Below are 18,449 nucleotides of genomic sequence, written 5' to 3' on the forward strand. Positions count from 1 at the left end.
ACATTGTCTAAACTAGCGGATCGCGCCGTAGGAAACCTTGGCAGGCGAGCCCACCGCAATTCTTCAAGCGCGCCCCTGTCTAAAGTGGATACGGCCTGAGTAATCGAGTATAGCGTCTACGACTCCGTACGGAATGGTGTCTTACAACTCTGGTTTTATTGTCTCACTTTGAGGTCGACGCAGCCGCAGCCTGTATCGTGCACATGCGTGACTTGATCCCCTGATGTTTTCTTGCTCTATACATAGTACCCCGTACCTGGATACTCCCTGGACGTTTGCTACTTAGGTACGGACTAGGCACTCGTCTACTAGCAACCGTGCAACGCCAAAGGTAGATCGGTCATGCTATGTCCAAAACGACTATGCAAAGCACGGACGGTTTGACTCATGACCCGCCGATCCAACCAGAATTGGCTGCGGAGATGGTGATCCTTCTGAGACAACCGGAAACTTGGCCGGTCTTTCTTCTAGGGGCGCGAAGCTGCAATAATGGATTAACGGCGTACAATCGAGCTGTTGATTATTATGGAAGAAGGAAAGAATGTCTGAAGAACCGCAAACCAAAATACCATAGGGGACCCAAATACCTAACCGTTAGCAGTTCCGATGTACTCCGGTGAATGTACAGAGTAAACATATCACCACCCTGTGTTCGCTATCGTTTTCTGGTCAGCAGGTTTCCAGTCGTCAGGAAACCTTTATCGCCCATGGCACTGCGCCATTCGATAGACAGCTGCCCGAGCGTTGCTCGACCATCTCGCTTCATGTCCTTTTGTAGGGCTTCAAGACCGTCCTGCTGGCCAGGCTCTTGCTCAACGAGAAACGCAACCTGGAGAACATCCCGCGGATTCAAGGTTGATGGTTGAAGTTTCACAGAGTCTGGACGCTGAAAGTCCCAGTTCAATGAACGGGACTTGAATGGGGGTTTGGGGTTTAATATGGTTTGCTGAACAAGAAGTTAACGATATGTTTCTATGTACACGCCGCCCAGTCGATCGGCGCGGAGAACCCACCTCGACAAGGACAGCACCGTCTCCTACGTTCTCCAGCTGTGCCTCGAGAGCAAAGCGGAGTAGTCGTGTCTTCCCGTACGGCCCCAGAGACTTGTTATCAACCTCAGATGGCGGCAATTCAGAGGCCTTGGTTCTGACGCTCAGGCACGGCTGAGCGATGAACTGATACAGCTTGCGGAAAGTCCTGACTCTACCGCTGGCTGCGTGGAGATTCTCCGCCATCAGAGTCTCCGTGTAGCTGACGCTGACAGCCAATATGTGATTCCCTTCCTCTTTGAGATCAAACCGTACGATCTTCTGGAAGGATTGCCCCTTTCCTAGACCATCGGTGTGGGCCTCCTCGCCTCCTGGTGTCAGATCCAATGGCACCACCTGCGATGGGGTCTGCATCTCCGCAAGAATGCGGACGGAAGTTACGACACGCGAGGTCTCGTCTTCTGGAAGTTCATTGTTTGCACACAGGGAGCAAGCAAACGTTTCTCCAACATAGGCCGACCCGAAGGCAGGTGGAAGTGTGAGCTTCGTTACCGGTTAGAACTCGTAAGATAGAGCACGTGGAAATGAGATTTTACGCACATTGGGACTAAGTATGAACTGGCCATCAGCTTCGTCGGAGGGGTAGCTTAATGATGCCTTGGGAGAGATCTTCGCGTTCTCAGCTGGAAGAGGATATTGGGAGGACAGGGACGGCCGGGACAACCTGGAGCAGTTAACAATGCTGCGAAGGAGGTGAGATCCGGAACGCGCTCTTTGGCTTACCGTAAGACTGGATGGATCTCAATCAGCCAGGCCGCGCGCAAACTGTCCATAGAGGCGTACCTTTGAGAGAGACCGCATGTGGCTCCTTCGGGCCATCAGCGCCCGAGTGGGCACGAGGCCGTGCCATGAATAAGTTAGCCGTTGCTATTTATCTTGCGACTTCGGATTTCGAATGCAGCACTGCTGGGACGTTTGGAAGCTGTCTATCCAGGGCTTGTTATCGGATTATTGGCTATGGCATGCATGGATGGCTTCACCCACGCGGATACGGATGGCAAAGAAAGCAAACATTCCAAACTTTACAAACAGCCACTATCTTGACGCCCGCTTGACATCGGGACGCGGGAGCCAGCGGCTGTCATCCCCCTGATAAATTCGAGAATATCTATTCATACGAGTGTCTAATTATATTTTTCGTCAAAAAGATTTGTCTAATTGCTCTTTCTTGATGGAAAACCAGCGTCGTTGTTGAGGGCCATTCAAGTCTTTGTTACAAGCCGGCGTGCTCCGACCAGCGCTATTGGCCGTCATCTCTTGTTGATATCCATTACTATCTCGTTCAACGCCACCTGGGAAGGATCTTCCTCAACACATCTTTACTGTCCATATTTCTGTTTAATTTCCTTCTTTCTCTTTCCCTAAGTTGAACCCCGTACAATGGGCGCTATATGCACCCCATCATCGTCCAGGAAGCGGACTGCTGGTACGGATTCAAGCTCGTCGCCACTGACGCGTACTACTCCGAACCCTTGTCATATGGAAAGTGCACAAATCGTCTCCACGACGACTAAGAGAAAGCGAGCTGCAGCTGCAGATGACGGACTCGACGCTGTCAAGTTCAAAAAGAGGAAGAGAAATGTTGCAACCGCCACTTCGGGCCTCGTCGATGTGGTTGATTTGACCGATGATCCATCATTGTCTGTGACCACTGCTACTACGGCTACACCAAAGAAGCGCAAATCGAAGGGCACTGCGACAGGTTCTCCTGGCGCTCAAACGTCTGAGCGCAGGGCTAGAGTGTTTCGTAAACACCCGCCTAGAAGCTATTTGGAGAAACTAGAGCGGGCGACTACTCAAAGGTACGAGATATATTCCACGTCTCAGTCTTATGCGCAGCTCTAACAGTGTTCAGGATGTATGTTATTGGTCGCACCAGGGGTGGCAGCGAAGAAGTCCCCGAAGAAAGAGTCGACATAGTCGGGACCACCGGCAACATTTACCATGTTTTCGTCGGGAAGGAGCCGACCTGCACCTGTCCTGACGCACGAAAAGGGAACCAATGCAAGCATATCGTCTACGTAAGTATTAAGCCAGTCATTATATTATTTTTATTTTTATTTGTAGCATCAGTTTGCTAATGGCCCACCAGGTGCTAGTGAACGTCCTCAAAGCACCGGAGCATCTCCAGTACCAGCTGGCGTTTCTGACCTCGGTAAGTGACCTTATCCGCAATGGACATATAATTAAATGTCGAAATCCTAACGGTGTACAGGAACTTCGCGAGATCTTCCAACGGGCCCCCATAAGCCCCAAGGACAACGCCTCGACTGATGATACCTCCGGAAAGAGAAAGCCGGTCGAAGGCGACTGCCCGATCTGCTTCATGGAATTCGACCCGAAGACCGAAGACATCGTCTGGTGCAAAGCTGCCTGTGGAAACAACGTCCACAAGGCGTGCTTCCAGCGGTGGGCGGCGACGCAGCGCACCAACGGAGGAGTCCGCTGCGTGTATTGGTGAGTTAATAAGTCATACACTGCCTTGCGATCCAATTTACAGGAACACCTTGAACTGATTTTATTTTGTCTGTTAGTCGCTCATCATGGCAATCAGACGACGCGAACGATCTCGATCTCGAGCGTCTCCTGAGAGAAGGTCAGGTCAACGACGAGGGATACGTCAACGTCGCAGCGCAGCTTGGCCTTTCTGGCGAACGCGGTATGGGACCGTCCCTGTATTTAGCCCGTGCAAGACCCATTCTTCTTCTAGATTGAATACTAACTGTGTATCTTTCTTCCGACAGACTATTCAACGTATTATCAGCCCTGGGTACGCCGGCGATTCTATTACTATGGGTGAGCTCGACAGCACGGTAAATTGAAGGGCTTCAGTTCAGGGCCTCCATGCTTGCTGGTAATTCCGGCTATGGTTTAGATCGCTGAGATGGATGATCACCGACGTGTGCCCATAGGGATGGGGATGGGAACATGGCGTTGGGCTACAGACTGGCTGGGTTGATTAAAGGATTGATGATACCCCTTCAACTTAATGGGAATGTTGTTGCGCGGCAGGTTTTCTTTGGTTTTGCTTTTTTTTTCTCGGGATTGAAGACGTTGCTGTACTGTACTATAGACTGAAAAGGGAAGGGCCTCTTTGGAATTAACAGTACGGTTTCCAAGTGTTTTGCAAAGCATAAATAATGAATAATACAATTGCAATGCGAACCACCTTCCTGATCTCCGAACGACAGGGTATCCAGAACCATATATATATATGTACATGTACATGTCCACTGTCACGCCAGAATCAATATCAATATCAATATCACATACACCCCCCGTCCGTACGCTAATGCTATGTATGCAAGGAAGAAAGGACTATTAGTTCTGTAAAAGAAGACTAGGGCTAACCCAACCATCACCCTCCGCTGGTGTTATCCGCAACTATCCGCCTCCCGCGCCTCACGGTAGCAACACTCACGCCCTCCTCGCCCGTCATCCACGAGGGGATGCGCTCCGGATCGACAATGCCCAGCCCAGCGAGCTTCCGTAGGCCCGCGACGACGTCTGTCCCGGAGAACGCAAGCGTCATGGTTGGTTGGCGCGTCTCTATATCGTCCTCATCGTCAATATCTTCTGTGTTTTCGACTGGAGGGTCAAGAAGTCGGATATCGAGCCGGTCAAGAGGCGCCGCTGAGGCCGGTGTGCCAGCGGTGCCGAAGCGCGAAGAGACGGCGAGTTTCCGTCTCTTGGATGTCTCGGGATCGGGATCGGTGTCGTCTTCTGGGCGCAGACGGGACTTTGTTCCCCGTTTTTGGTGTCCTGTGTCTGCTGTGGGGATCTTATTCTCTTTGCCCTCCTCATCTTCGACCGCTGCTGCTGCTGCTACTGCCGCACCAGCATACTCCTTCCGATATTCCTCGGGAGAGACAGTATCTGATGGTCTTGGATCCAATGGACTTCCCTCGACGACAGCGTCAGCAAAGATGCTGAACGCGCCGTTCGCGGCGTTCGTCCTCCCCGCACCACGCAGCGCCAGCAGCGCGTGGAGACTCTTCGCCGTTAGTGATGTCCCTTCCAGCGTGTACCGCTCCTGCGGGCGCGAGAGAGCCTTGGGGATTGCATCGCGGACGATGTGTCGGAGAGTGCGGGTATCTGTTGCCGCTGCCGAGGCGGTTTTCGTCCCCGTTGTTGACGATGGTGAGGATGATATCGACGTGTATATGAACGGACAGCTGTCCGGAAATGCGATGTAGACGATCCTTGCACTATCTGTGAAGGTCCCCGCGGCTTGGCGGGGATATTGGTAGGGAGAATTGGTGACGAAGATGCGAAGGAAGGACAGCGGCAGGGACTTGGAGCGCGAGAGGTGGTAGTGGGCTTTCACCAGCGGGGATATCTCGCGCTGGAGATTCTGTACGAAGGTCGAGGCGTGGAGGCGCGGGAGACAAGTGGAGAGGTCTTTATCGTCGTCTGTCACGGTCTTGCTGCTGTTGCTGCTTATCCGGGTGAGCTCTAACGCCGTCCACTTGTGGCTCGCCGGGTGGTCCTCGATGTAGCGGATATCAGCCATCGCCAGCTGCCGCAGCGTGATCCCATGGCGCCAGTCGCCCTCGAGAATACGGTCTATAACTTCGCGCTTCCCACCCTTCCTGTCCTGCAGCTCACGGTAGACGTCGCGCACTTCCTTGATGCTCTGCGCGGCGGGGTAGGGGCGAGCCTCCTCATCGTCATCATCTTCAGTCCTCTCAGCCTCGTCCCGCTGGAGGAACGGAGGGAATGACTGTACATTCTTGTCGTCGAGCCACTGAAGTGCAAGATCGAGCAAAGATTGCCGTGATAATCTTCCGAGTGTCTTCACGAGGGATGGGGTCGACGAGGGGATCCGGAGGTGGTTCGGTAAGCTCGCAGTGGTAGGGGCGCGAACCGTCTTCGGGCGGGCCATTGCAGCGCAGGAGTAATAATATCGTAATTTCTAGACGCGTCTTGTAAGAGGATTCACATTTCCGAGGAATAATACAAAGGGCTGGAGAGCTTCTCGCATCTGGGACACGTCCCTGCTGGGTCTGGGTGACACGAGACCGAACAGATCTGCCCCAAACACGCTTCGGAGAAGTCACGTGGTGATAAGGGCTGTACACAGATAGTCATGCAGGATTTCATGACTGTGTGGCACGAACGGAGGATCAGCGGCAAGAGTTATCGAGGGAGGCAGGGTTGAGAGTTACTGGTGTCTATTATCCTGGGGATAGACAATCAGAGGGTGTAATTGAAGCGGAGGTCGCTTGAGTGAGCGAAAGTCCATTCACTGTTGGGTATGTGCACGGTATATTTATTTAAGACCATGGGTATCCAATTTACCCCATCCCACCTCATCAATCCAATCCATATATTGTCCTTCTCTTCTGCTCATACTTTATAAATCATATCATCATATGTATGATGTATGCATGCCAAGTATGTACATGAGGAGTCAAATTGATTCCTCAATCTAGAAACATAGATAATGCAAACCTCGAATCAGAAGACCTAGCTCCTACCACCGTCAAACTCCTTTCTGTCAGATCATGAAAACCGCACGCCATGACTCGGATCCCACTTCCCCGGCGCCTGCCCCCTCCCCTGGTTCTGCGCAGGTGCTGCCGGGCCGCCGAACTTGATGCCCACTTCCGGTGACCACAGTCCAGCCGTTGCAACCGGAGGAGGGGCGATAGAAGCACGGGTGGGTTGAGGCGCAGTGAGAGGCTCCTCAGTCGTAGGAGGTCGTGGCGGAGTTGCCGACTGCGGTTGAGGCGTCGGCCGTTGTTGGATCGGAGGTGATGCTGCAGGAGATTGGCTGTAAGGGGAAGAGTGGTGGCTAGTCGACTGCTGACGGAGATGAGACTGGGACAGGTTCAGCGACGCCATGGCAGCTGTGCTGGTGATATCACTATGGGGTCGTTAGCATCCTGTAATACAAGTATCGTGCAAGACGAGTGACCTACGTTTCCATCTGGCTTGCCTCCATCCGCCGCTGGTGGACAAACGCCTTGCAGTCCTCTCTGAACCGCCCGACAATCTTTGCCAGGTCGTTGTAGAACTTCCTCCCGACCTCTATGTTGGAGATGATCTCTTTGTATTTCAGATAGCCATTCTCCAGTTCCTGCAATGCCTTCTCCCGCTCCTTCGTCGACGAATCACCCTTGCGCGCCCTCGTGAAGGCCCGGTTAGCCTCACGCACCTGCGCGGCAATTTGATCTTGATCGTTCTGTTCCTGTGAGAGCATTTCGAGGTCGGGGTCGTAGAGATGGAGCTTCTCCTCGAATAGATCCTCGAATTGACGCGCCTCGATCGGCTGCATTGGAAACTCTCGCTCTAGACGGGCGGTTTCTTTGAGCAGTGCCGGATCTATAAAACATGAGAAGCTGAATGGTGAGAAGGTCAACGTAGTTGAACTTACTGATATCGTCAGATCGAGCCTTGTCCTTCAACTCTTGGATTCTCCGCTTCCTCCTATTCTCAAGACGACTGACTTCATTCAGGCAACTCCTCAGTCGACTTGATTCCTGTTCCACCTGCGGTGTGATCTCGGCTCTCCGACTGCTAGGAACGTACGATTCCAGATCTCTGTTCGTTCCGGTGAGCACCCTTAACACCTTCTCATTATCTCTCAGTTTTCCCTCGACAAGATCGTCGCTGCTTTGAGCAGAGGTAAAATAGCCGTTGATCTCACTCGCGGTCGTGTAGATCTTCTGCGCTGCGACCTCCGACGGCTCTCTGGTCCACCGGTCCGTCCCATACTTTGTGCGCGCGGCGTCATCTTCAGCCTTCTCGGCAGCAAGGAGTTCGACGCCCTCATTGTAGACAGCTTTGTCATTGGCCTTGACCTTAGCCGTGTCCTCGAGAGATCGCCGAAGGCGGTTCAACCCGTCCTGTTGCCGCACCTCTTCCGCATGGGATACGAGAGTTGGCGGCAGACCAAGCGGCTTTTCGAGTGCTTGCAGAGAACCAGGTAAATTCAGAGACTGTAGCAGACTGTAGATAAAGCGTTAGTACGATAGGATCTCTGAACACATAAGAAACAAACTTACTCTCTGAGCTTGTCTGTCATCGACTCCAACTCTCCGATGATAGTCTCGTTAACCAACCGATCACGGCGGTCGGAATAGATGCTTGCAGCCACATGGACCGCGTACGGGACCAACTTGGCCAGCAGGGGCTGACCCAGCGGCCCATTGTCGCCAAGCATAGATATGGCATCGGTAACCTGCGGTGGAGCCTTTGCGGCAACCATACATGCACGGTCAATGCTCTTAAGTTCAGACTTTGGAGGAACGGGCATCAAATAGATTATATCGTTGTCCTTCTCCGCACGCTTGAGGTCTTCAGCAACGCGGTTCTTGAGACCGTTCAGATCGCCAAGCACGACCCGGTTGATCCAACGCGCCTCCTTGAGGGCCTCGTTGACGCACGTCAGACTATCCCTCAGTCGCGCCACTTCTTCACCGTACTTGCGCTTGTCCAGACAATCCAGCGACTGTCGGTACTGAGCTGCAGCTGCGAAGTGGTGATGCTTGGCCGTCATGTGGTGGATCCAGTCCGTACTGATGGCGTTGGACTTGACAGCGAAGTCACTGGCATCTGCATAGAAATCAGATACCTTGGCTGCCAGTCGGGCGATCGAAGCGTCCTTAAGCCCGTCCTTGACGGCCTTCTGCCAGAAGCATTCTTGCGCCTGCGCGAGCAGGAGCGATTCCAGGCTCTGGAGGGTCATGTCATCCATGTCCTCTGGCGGAGAGGAGCGAAGGTCCGGGAGGATATCTGTCCGTAGATGCGCCAGGACGCCCGCTCCCTGGCAGAAGTAGTTGCATGCCTGTTTAAGCCCGTCGGAAGTTGTCCGGTTCAAAGAATATGCGAGCTGGGAGTACAGCGCGGCGAGGTTGAAGAGGACGTTCGCGAGTTCGAAGCGAAGATTATTCTGCGACACTACGACTCATTATCTGTCAGTAATAAGTTGTTTAGGCTGCAAACCGGACTTGACTCACCCGATCTGGAAGTATTGAACCCAAATGCTGGATACCACGAGAAGTCCACGCCAACCTAGTCGAGCCCGCAAGTCAGATCATGTCCGTCCATATACCAGGTTTCTTTCCCCTTTTCAGTATATTAGAATTCTCAGTTTTGCACTTACATCGATCGGAAACTTCCCGCCCAACCACTTCAGCTGTGCCGCATAGGTGACCAGCCGACTGATACCGCTGACGTGGGGTTCTTGTACGTTGACAGCCTCCGAGCGCAGACGGTCGATGATCATAAGATCATCCGCGAACATGTCCGGGCGCTGATCATATTTGGAAGAGATGTACTGGGTGATGGCATCGGACAGCGAAACGGTGTGGGTGCGCCGAAACGGGAGCTGAAGGATATTGCTGGAGAGAAACGAGGATTAGCCCATGCTCTGGTTCGCATCTCGCTCACGGACAGAACGGATATCAAGGAAACACGTACGAGGCCATCTTCCAGGCGTCGGGGAGTTAGGATCGCGACAGGAGACGAGAAGAGGGGCCTTCTCAAGGACTTTTTTTGTTGACGGCAGCAGTTCTGAACCCCGGCAACCGCCGTGCGGCATGACGTCGGGTGCGGGCCGCAGACACGCCGTCTCTGGATCTAGATCGCCAACCTAGGAACACAACATGATATTGACAGGCATAGATACACTTGTCAAGTACTCGATCAAGATATCGCTCTATATTTATCTATACGAACATACCTATTCAAGATATTCATACACATGAACACAGATGTAATGCAAAAGCTGGTTTCACTCATGGCTCTCATGTCTGCTCACTATTTGCTGGTCTTTGAGCTGTGCGCTCGAACTATGTACACAAAGATAATTCGGAATTATATTTCAAGAAACTGTCCAGCACATCCCGCGAGACCAAAAATCTGCTAGCTGTCTGACGAGCTAACTCTCTGTGTAAAGGTAAATTTAAGCTTCCAGCTCGTTGATTTTAACTTTAATGTACTCGAAGAGACTCAAGAGAATCATGTTGTTCAGGCTCGTACGAGCGATCATCACCGACAGGCCTTTGTACATGCCCGATTTGGGAACGGCTGCGGAGGCCTCTCCGATCTCCTTGGACTTGCCTAGCAGGACGCTCTGCGCGCGAGTCTTCCTGGTGTCAATGGGGTATGTCTGCATGGGTAGCAGTCAGTCTTGAGTCCCAGTCCACAGGTTCATTCTCCGATTTCACTTACGCAGAGCCAGGGGATGCTGCCGCTGAGCGCGCCCGCAACCATCGAAGCCCCGAAAGGAGACGGCTGGCTTCCTGAATACATCGAGATCAGCTGCTTCGCGGTCTCGTACACACCAAAGTAAAGGCCTGTGCCGATGGTATCCCGCATGGCATGCAGATGGAAGCCGGTGTAGAGACCACGGATGCCGTGACGCTGCACGATCTGCTTGAATGCCTCGATGGTGCCGATACGAGGCTGGTGGCGCAACGAGGTGTCTTTTACGGCGTCTCCGGACGCCGCCTGGGCGCGAGTAGACATGAGAACGGAGGTCTGAATCACGTTTTTTGCCAATTCAAATGGGCCTATGCAAATCAGCTCAGTGCTACTCCTGAAACCTGCAGTACAGAAAACCTACATGCGATGGGAGATGTCGAGAGACCCGCAACCATACCACCGAGTGTGAATGTGAATATCGTGGCGAGTGTAGGAGTGCTACCCGGAGTGTTGTAATAGACTAACGGAGAAACCCCCGTCATCTTAGAGATAGCGTCGGAAATGGTGTATTTGGCGCCCTGATAGGAGGTGAAGCTCGCGACACGGACAAACGTTACGCTTGCCAACGGCGGGAGGAAGCCTGAAGCCAAAATTTCCCGTCAACGACTGCGTCACCCGGAAATAAAAAGCAGGTCAAAGCTGCGTCAACTTACCAGCCGTATATCCACGGAATCCTTCCGTACGCCATAGGTATTTCGCGCATTCGAGCACGTTCTTGAAGTGGTGCCTGCGTGCGGTCAGTTATCCCTATTGGAACGGAGCCTCCAGAGCAGGAAATCAGACTTACATCTGCATACGAGTCTTGAGGTTCTCCAATGGAGTCTGTGGGTGAGAAATGCCGGTCAGTCATATCCGCTCTTGTCAACGCTCGCCAACACTGAGCCTGGCCCAGAAATCGACGAGGAGGTCCACGTACCACCGCAAGGGAAGCGCAGACGGTCGAAGTCGCCGAGGCCACCTGGGTCCTGTACTTCTTCAGGAGCCTGTTACGAGTCTTCTCGTCCATGATCCAGGGGTACGGCATTATGGAAGTCGAAGATTGGGAGGATGGTGAGGGGAGAGGAGCATGTTCGGAGTGCTTGTTCACAGTCATTCCTGGAGGTGGTTCATCTGGGGCAAATTGCTGATGTTGTCGCTCAGTCGCCGTTGAGGGGTCGCAGAGACTGTGACGATGCTATCTCAGACCGTACGATGCGATCTGGATGTGCTGCTGCAAGTGGGCTGGGGAACCCTATGGAACGCAAAGCGGTCTCTCAGCATGCGAGCAGACCGTTTGGCGTCCCACAATTGTCCATGAAGCGGTCTGCCGGATCCTTGCCTGTCTTTGTGCGGTGTCCTTACAGTCCTTAGTCTTCCACAATGGTTCCCCTGAGGAATCAGAATATCCCGATACGACCCAATACCACGGTGTTATCACGGCTCCCGAGCTGCGGAGGAAGATATCAATTCGACGCCGCACCAATCCAGCAGAGCAATTGGGCGGTGCAAGAGCAGAACGCAGGCGATAGTCCCAGTATAAATTTGCGGAGATCTCTGGGGGACGCGGGGGGATCTCTATCGGACCAAACCTAGACTGCTTGTAACAGGGCAAGACAGGAGAAGCCGCGAGCACAGCTAGCGGGGAAAGGTGAGACTATCGACAACCAGTCAGCACCCCACTTCCTTTTGCAGAATAAAATAACAGTCGGATAGCAGCGAGAACCTACCTCGAGGGCGAGCGGAAGAAGAACTTGAGCGCGGACAGCTCGGGAGACCTCAATTGATGGAGTCCGCGGCGGACAGCCAGGCTGAACGGGCGACAGGAGACTCTGGAGAGAAGAGAAGAATCCCGCCGACGAGAAGGCTAGCAGCAGAGCGCGGCAGAGACTCTCGGGCGAGCAAGCATGTGGGCCGGCGCGGTGGAGCGCCCACTGGAACGGGTTTAGGGGCTCGACCTGTGACGTCGACATGAGCAGCCCGCCCGCGGTTGAAGCTGCGAAGAACGAAGAGAAAAGAAACGAAAAGGCATCGATCGAGCTCGATGCTGGGGCCAGGGACATCCGGAGACTGGCAGACCGGCGTGGACGTCGGGCGGACGAAGGCGTGCGGCGCGTCGACGTCGACCCCGCTGAAAATGCATCCTCCCATCCATACAGATGAGCTACATAACCAAATAGGGCCTACAGGAATCGTTACCCCCCTGTCATGGGCGAGAGACATCGGGATCAATCAGGATGGAGAAGAGCTACCCTCTACGGGCTGCCGGGCGGAGACCCTGATAAGATCCTGACGTCCCGACAGCAAGGTTGCCTCTAAGAGAGCCATAGGGCTTCTCACAGCTTGCATACCCTGTTTGCGATTCCTGCTGTTACTGCTACAAATGTACACCATGGAAGCTAGCGGGTCTCTCGCGCATGGTGGATTGATCTCGCATTGGCTTCAGCTGCACCAGGCAGAATCGACGAACAGGGTGTGTTCCCAGTAGCGTCGATCGCGGCGGGATGATTCATCGACGTCGACATGGGACCGTTACAAGCTTACAAAAAAGACCAGGGTGCGCCTAGTGGCTTCAACTTAACATCAGAGCGCCGCGTCCGCTCTCAGCAACCCTTATTTGCGGCGGGAGCAGGCGCCTATCAGAGTAATATAGTCGGTGGACAGCCAGTGGGATGAATTCCTCCGATGGAGCTTCTACGTCCCGCAGAGCTTAACTGCTGATGTTGCGGTGTACTGTACTCCGTACGCAGTATATACTGCGTAAATCTCGGAAGAAGCCCGGCCATTAACGTGGTGAGCTGTCTGGATTCGAGAGCGATTTACAGAAGACAGCAGCTAATTCTAGCTACGGGATCTTCCGTACATACATACCTAAGTCACCTCTGTCACGTCCTCTAAGCCACAGAGGTTAGGTTGGTTACTAGTTAACTAAGTCTTTATTTGTTTAGTTACATAAGTAGTTGATAGTTAACTATATGTTACGTTAACTAGTTAACTTACCCGACTGTCGTGGCTTCGCCAACCAAATCTATATACTGATTCACATGAATGCACTGACCAACCTTGTCTCCCGTAGAGCACAACATGGTCAACAGTTGATGCATCTACACTACTGTAGTAGTGGAGGGCGCGCAGGGAGCTAGTGCGCAGCATGCAGAGCGACCAATACCCTTAGGTAGCTAGCCGGACACTTTTCAACCCAGCAAGCTCCCCATGATAGTTCAAACATCCATGACGGAAGTGGCAGGATCTCGCTCCGCTACTAACCTCCGCGAGATCTGGCAAAGGTTTCCTTCGAACGGTGCACCGTCATGGATCATAGCGAGCGGAATAGGTGAATATGGCTCCCATTGGTGGTCCCAATCGAATAGCGTCTTTTCCCTCCGCAGCTTGTGCTACCCTGGAGCAAGGGAATGTTGTTGCAATTTGAACCGTGTACGAGGCTGCGTACTCGTGGACTCAACGTGCTAGGGGGTCGAGAGATGACTGCATCGGGAAAGGTGTCGCCTGTCCACATATATATATCTGGTAGGATGTCTCATTTGCTGCCTTGGCTCTTTCTGTCTGGTAGAAGCTCTCATCTGCAGCATCGACTCCGATGGAGCATGTTGACCCGGTGTTGCTCTAGCAGTGCAGTACGTTCGTCGGCCGGGGAGTCAGTAGAATGTCACATGTCTTCCGGTGCAAACAACAAGATGATGCTGCTGCGGCTCGTGGCTGATGGGCCGAGGGAGGGAGAGCAAAGAGCTAGAAACGGACCAAGAGGAATTCATTATTTTAAAGGTCCCATCACAAAGAGAATATGCCGTGGCTAGGACGCACAGGACAGAAGCGCAGCGGCTGAGCCGTGCAGTTAGTTACACCCTCGGAACCTCGGTCGGGGCTCTCCAGCACCCCGCAAAACCATCTCCGGGCAGCATGCCTTGCTTATATGCGCCTTCTGGGCCGGAGGTCACGGCTTTGTCGCCTCATCTCACTGCTCCTTTGAAGACAACCGCGTTATCTTCTTGCTTTTCGTTTGTTTTGCCCCTGGGCCTTAGGTTGGGAGTTAGTATTACACGTTGCTATCCCCTAGCCCACTCTCGAGCTACCCCGGATTCGAACTTCCCATATCCGTCTAGCTAGTACACAACACATATAAACACCACAAACATCACAATGGGCAAGAAACAGGCTGGTCCCGCCTATGTCCTAGGCGTGGGCATGACCAAGTTCATCAAACCTCGTGGCAAAGTCGACTACCACGAGCTGGGCTTCGAAGCGGGTGTCAAAGCCATGCTGGACGCCCATATCAATTACGACGAAGTCGATCAGGGCGTGGCTTGCTATGTCTATGGCGACAGCACTTGCGGTCAGCGTGTCTTCTACCAGTTTGGCATGACCAAGATCCCCATCTACAATGTCAACAACAACTGTTCGACCGGATCCACGGGGCTGGCCATGGCCCGGACTATGGTCTCTCACGGTGCAGCCGACTGCGTTCTCGTCGTCGGGTTCGAGAAGATGAGCCCCGGCAGCCTTCAGGCCTATTTCAATGACCGGGCCAATCCAACCGGACGTTTAGCAGAAATGATGGCGGAAACGAGAGGGATCACCAATGCTCCGGGTGCTGCCCAGATGTTTGGCAACGCGGGACGAGAATACATGGAGAGGTATGCATGAAATACAACCCTCAATCATATGGAGCCATCATTGACCATTGGAAGGTACGGAGCCAAGCCTGAGGATTTCGCGGAGATCGCACGTGTCAACCACGAACACTCGAAGCGCAACCCGTATTCGCAGTTCCAGGATGAGTACACTCTCGAGCAAGTTCTCAAGTCTCCAATGATCCACGCTCCCCTCACGAAGCTTCAGTGCTGCCCTACCTCAGACGGAGCCGCTGCTGCTGTCATCGTCTCTCAGGCCTTCCTCGACGCCCGGCCGCATCTAAAGGATCAAGCCGTCCTCATCGCAGGACAGACGCTTGCGACGGACTCTCCTTCGACCTATAACCGCAGTTCAATCGACCTGATGGGATTCGAGATGGCTCGGCACGCGTGCCGTACCGCCACCGCCGAGGCCGGCGTCAACGTTAAGGACATCAAGGTGTGCGAGTTGCATGACTGCTTCTCCGCCAATGAGATGATCACTATCGACGCGCTCGAGCTCTCCGAGCCGGGCAAGGCGCACGAGATGGTTCGCCGCGGGGACATCACCTACGGTGGCAAGATGGTCATCAACCCCTCCGGTGGCCTCATCTCCAAGGGCCACCCGCTGGGCGCGACCGGTATCGCGCAGTGCGCCGAGCTGGTCTGGCACCTGCGTGGCTGGGCCAACAACCGTCTCATCAGTGGCACGGACGCTGCGCTGCAGCACAACCTGGGCCTGGGAGGTGCGGTTGTCGTCACTGTGTACAAGAGAGCGGATGGCAAGGTCGCTACTCCGGTGCCGTCCGACGTCGTCGCGAAGATCACTGGGTTGGGATACAACCCAGCTGTGGAGGCGAAGGGCTTCACGGCGGAGCAGGCGAAGTCGGTTCTGAGCAAGCAGAACAGCAGCACGTGGGCGTTGTCCGATACTCAGGAAAGGGTCCAGGCCCGGTTCTAGATGATATCAATGTAGTAGAAATGAGGGAGCATCTGCCCTCCATGTGGGCCGAAAGCGCATCTGTCATGCGTAATGGTATTCTAAGTCATGTCTTGACAGTAATATGCTTGAACTCTACCTCAATGAGACTCCGATGTCATAATAAATATTAAATATGAATCGGATATTTCCTTCGATGATCGTGGACATCCAGAAAGATCCTCGGCAGCAGTGAGTTCGGCAAGGACGGATCTGATTCGTCACCGCGCTCCGCCCTTTCAACCCCATCCGCTGACATAATCCGCACCAATTAATTTTTCTTTTCCCTCTTCTCTTTTCCTTTTTCTTTCCTTTCTTCTTTCACATAAGACACATATCCAGGTCTCCAATATACCCTTGTTGATGGATTGATGTCTCTTTGACCTCTCTTTCTACCTCTGTTCCGTCGGCAAATTTTAGCATTTGAGACCGAGAGTGAAGGCCGCGCTCACTACTAATCCCGACCCCTGCCACCAGATAGTTTTTACTACTGTTCTTGTCCCGGGGTGGTTGGGTTCGCAAGGGGCGCACATCACCTTTTCTTTTATTCTTGATTTCCTTTTCTCTTTGGTGGTCTGGTGCTATGGTGTGATATAGTGAGATGGGTGGATTGAATGGTGGCTGGCTGGATGGATGGGAAGATGATGGTCCTGCCGCGGAGTCTATGCGATCCATGTCATGCTGTGCTATCCTGTGCTATGATGAGAGCCAGAGCTAGCTAGGTAGACTTGGTCTCTCTATGAAATGGTACTAACTTGACAGGTTCTGTGATGTGCTTTTACGAATACTCAACCGTGGTGCAATGTGTCTCGTGCTTGTGATGAAGGGTCAATCGCATTCGACATTCTCACCTCGGGCCATCATAACATCGTTCCGTTTAAATGGAGATGTTGCTCTAGAGCAATTCCATGCGCTTCTGCAACTATACTAACCTTCCTAGCTCTGCCAATATCAACTGCTCGTCTCAAAGGCATTTTCGAAGACTCGTTCGTCCTGTCAGTGATGTGTCGAGGTCAAAATCGTGCCGAGATCGAATAGTCCGACGGGAGATTTGACTTCCAGAGGACTTTTTTTCTCTCTCGTGTTGCGTCTGCCTCCAAATCTCTTATGGGGCTGTGCGTGTCAATAGAGGGAGATACATTCCAAAAAAAGACAAGAGAGTGTTTATAGTAATATAGTGTTTGCTAATGGAATCTTTTGTCGTCATCATCACTTCCCATTGGAGTCTGTTCATACATAAATTCCGTGTCTCGAAATAAGCTCATCTAAGACTTGCCCTACCGACAAGTCTCTTTTCCTTCCTTTCCCTTGGTACGCCACAACAGCATGGGTTCATATGTTTCTGAATATCGCCAGTCTACAGATCTGCCCAGTTGGGATGCACGAGCCGTGTCATCTGCGTCTTGTGAAAGACTTATGCAAGGGCCTGTCTACAGGAATGGTCGATCAAGGAGTTATGCCGCGGCAGGGGCAGAAAAGAACCAATGCTATGGATGTATGTACAAAACATCCTGCATTCCCTGCCTACGTGTCCCTGTCATCTTGAATACGCACGCTGAGATCTGGTGCAATTTGCCCCTGGAATCAGGCTACATGATTGAGCAGGAATACTCAATGTCTCTGTCATTTCTCTGCAGGAGACAACCTCCCTTGCTTTCACATGCTAACCAGCTGGATAACTCCTGAGCTGTACATCTCATACCTCGAGATGATCGTCCTCGCGAGATCCCGCGTCTTGGATTTCCTGCAGAGGCTCTTCCTCTGCCTTTCCATCATCCCTTTGCCATCACCTGTGGTCGTTATAAAGCCGTCACCATGCTTGAGGGGTGAAGATCTTCTCTTCCCATCCCATCACTCTCGTTCTCTCACCTCACAAAGACCGCTGGCAACGGAACCACTCTTTGTTTGCCTATCCACTCTTTCAATCGTTCTATCCGTGATAGAATAGAATCGTGATCCGTCGATCACAAAAACAAAAAAACAACAATGGCTCGCATCAACGTTACCTCCTTTCTCGTTGTGCTTCTGCTCCTGGGAGTTCTGGCCAATGCCGTCCCCGTGGCCCACGACCATGATGACCACACTCCCGATGTCCCCGATCTGAACTCCATCACCGGCTTGGAGATGGAGGATATCTCGAACCAGGGCGTCCAAGACGGCCTGAAGGTACGCCGCCATGTAATATTCCCCCTTTTCTTCCAACGGTTTCCCACCGCCCATCACTCTCCGTAGAGAGAATCGAGCATACAGAAAACAGACAACCTAACCCACCGAAACAGGCCGCACAGGAGGCCGCAGCCCGTCAGAACGCTGCGCGCGCCGCCCCGACGCCCACCGACGGCCCCAACTTCGCTCCCTCCCCCGAACCGACCCCCTCCGGAAAGCCCACCCCGTCGGCGCAGCCGCAAAAGCCCAAGGGACCCCTCTCTAACCTGCCCATTGTCGGCGGGCTGACTGGTCTACTTGGTGGTGGACTGCGCATCTAAATCTGAGCCAGATGGACAAGTAAATGTTACCTACCTACCTACCTGGATCGGAGCACCATCGAGGTGGGTCTGGCTCTGTTCCTGGTGTGATGGATACCGTTATCCATCGATAAGCTTG

General features: G+C 53.0%; 8 protein-coding genes across 8 annotated transcripts; 4 read left to right on the top strand and 4 right to left on the bottom strand.

Annotated features, from left to right (window-relative positions):
• Positions 1-655: 655 nt before the first annotated feature.
• Positions 656-1,822, bottom strand: VTN00DRAFT_1456 (uncharacterized protein; the record flags this gene model as incomplete). The annotated part of the gene is made up of 4 exons (XM_069427565.1): positions 656-946; positions 1,014-1,532; positions 1,590-1,713; positions 1,773-1,822. 4 exons carry the CDS (start codon positions 1,820-1,822, stop codon positions 656-658), a joined length of 984 nt encoding a protein of 327 aa, XP_069292158.1.
• A 607-nt stretch (positions 1,823-2,429) lies between these two features.
• Positions 2,430-3,764, top strand: VTN00DRAFT_1457 (uncharacterized protein; the record flags this gene model as incomplete). The annotated part of the gene is made up of 5 exons (XM_069427566.1): positions 2,430-2,851; positions 2,905-3,070; positions 3,142-3,204; positions 3,265-3,506; positions 3,584-3,764. The coding sequence occupies 5 exons, from the start codon at positions 2,430-2,432 to the stop codon at positions 3,762-3,764; spliced, it is 1,074 nt and encodes a 357-aa protein (XP_069292159.1).
• A 643-nt stretch (positions 3,765-4,407) lies between these two features.
• On the bottom strand, positions 4,408-5,934 carry VTN00DRAFT_1458 (uncharacterized protein; the record flags this gene model as incomplete). Its single annotated transcript, XM_069427567.1, has 1 exon — positions 4,408-5,934. One exon carries the CDS (start codon positions 5,932-5,934, stop codon positions 4,408-4,410), a length of 1,527 nt encoding a protein of 508 aa, XP_069292160.1.
• Positions 5,935-6,554: 620 nt separating this feature from the next.
• Positions 6,555-9,484, bottom strand: VTN00DRAFT_1459 (uncharacterized protein; the record flags this gene model as incomplete). The annotated part of the gene is made up of 7 exons (XM_069427568.1): positions 6,555-6,918; positions 6,974-7,376; positions 7,429-8,003; positions 8,060-8,954; positions 9,014-9,068; positions 9,160-9,397; positions 9,477-9,484. 7 exons carry the CDS (start codon positions 9,482-9,484, stop codon positions 6,555-6,557), a joined length of 2,538 nt encoding a protein of 845 aa, XP_069292161.1.
• A 476-nt stretch (positions 9,485-9,960) lies between these two features.
• Positions 9,961-12,301, bottom strand: VTN00DRAFT_1460 (uncharacterized protein; the record flags this gene model as incomplete). The annotated part of the gene is made up of 8 exons (XM_069427570.1): positions 9,961-10,167; positions 10,230-10,570; positions 10,624-10,842; positions 10,916-10,989; positions 11,050-11,084; positions 11,179-11,372; positions 11,604-11,895; positions 11,969-12,301. 8 exons carry the CDS (start codon positions 12,299-12,301, stop codon positions 9,961-9,963), a joined length of 1,695 nt encoding a protein of 564 aa, XP_069292162.1.
• Positions 12,302-14,396: 2,095 nt separating this feature from the next.
• On the top strand, positions 14,397-15,827 carry VTN00DRAFT_1461 (uncharacterized protein; the record flags this gene model as incomplete). Its single annotated transcript, XM_069427571.1, has 2 exons — positions 14,397-14,890; positions 14,945-15,827. The coding sequence occupies 2 exons, from the start codon at positions 14,397-14,399 to the stop codon at positions 15,825-15,827; spliced, it is 1,377 nt and encodes a 458-aa protein (XP_069292163.1).
• Positions 15,828-17,505: 1,678 nt separating this feature from the next.
• Positions 17,506-17,793, top strand: VTN00DRAFT_1462 (uncharacterized protein; the record flags this gene model as incomplete). The annotated part of the gene is made up of 1 exon (XM_069427572.1): positions 17,506-17,793. One exon carries the CDS (start codon positions 17,506-17,508, stop codon positions 17,791-17,793), a length of 288 nt encoding a protein of 95 aa, XP_069292164.1.
• Positions 17,794-17,831: 38 nt separating this feature from the next.
• Positions 17,832-18,331, top strand: VTN00DRAFT_1463 (uncharacterized protein; the record flags this gene model as incomplete). The annotated part of the gene is made up of 2 exons (XM_069427573.1): positions 17,832-18,011; positions 18,125-18,331. The coding sequence occupies 2 exons, from the start codon at positions 17,832-17,834 to the stop codon at positions 18,329-18,331; spliced, it is 387 nt and encodes a 128-aa protein (XP_069292165.1).
• Positions 18,332-18,449: the final 118 nt, after the last annotated feature.

Source organism: Thermoascus crustaceus (assembly GCF_041956765.1).
Source record: "Thermoascus crustaceus strain CBS 181.67 unplaced genomic scaffold VTN00scaffold_1, whole genome shotgun sequence".
Classification (NCBI taxonomy): domain Eukaryota; kingdom Fungi; phylum Ascomycota; class Eurotiomycetes; order Eurotiales; family Thermoascaceae; genus Thermoascus; species Thermoascus crustaceus.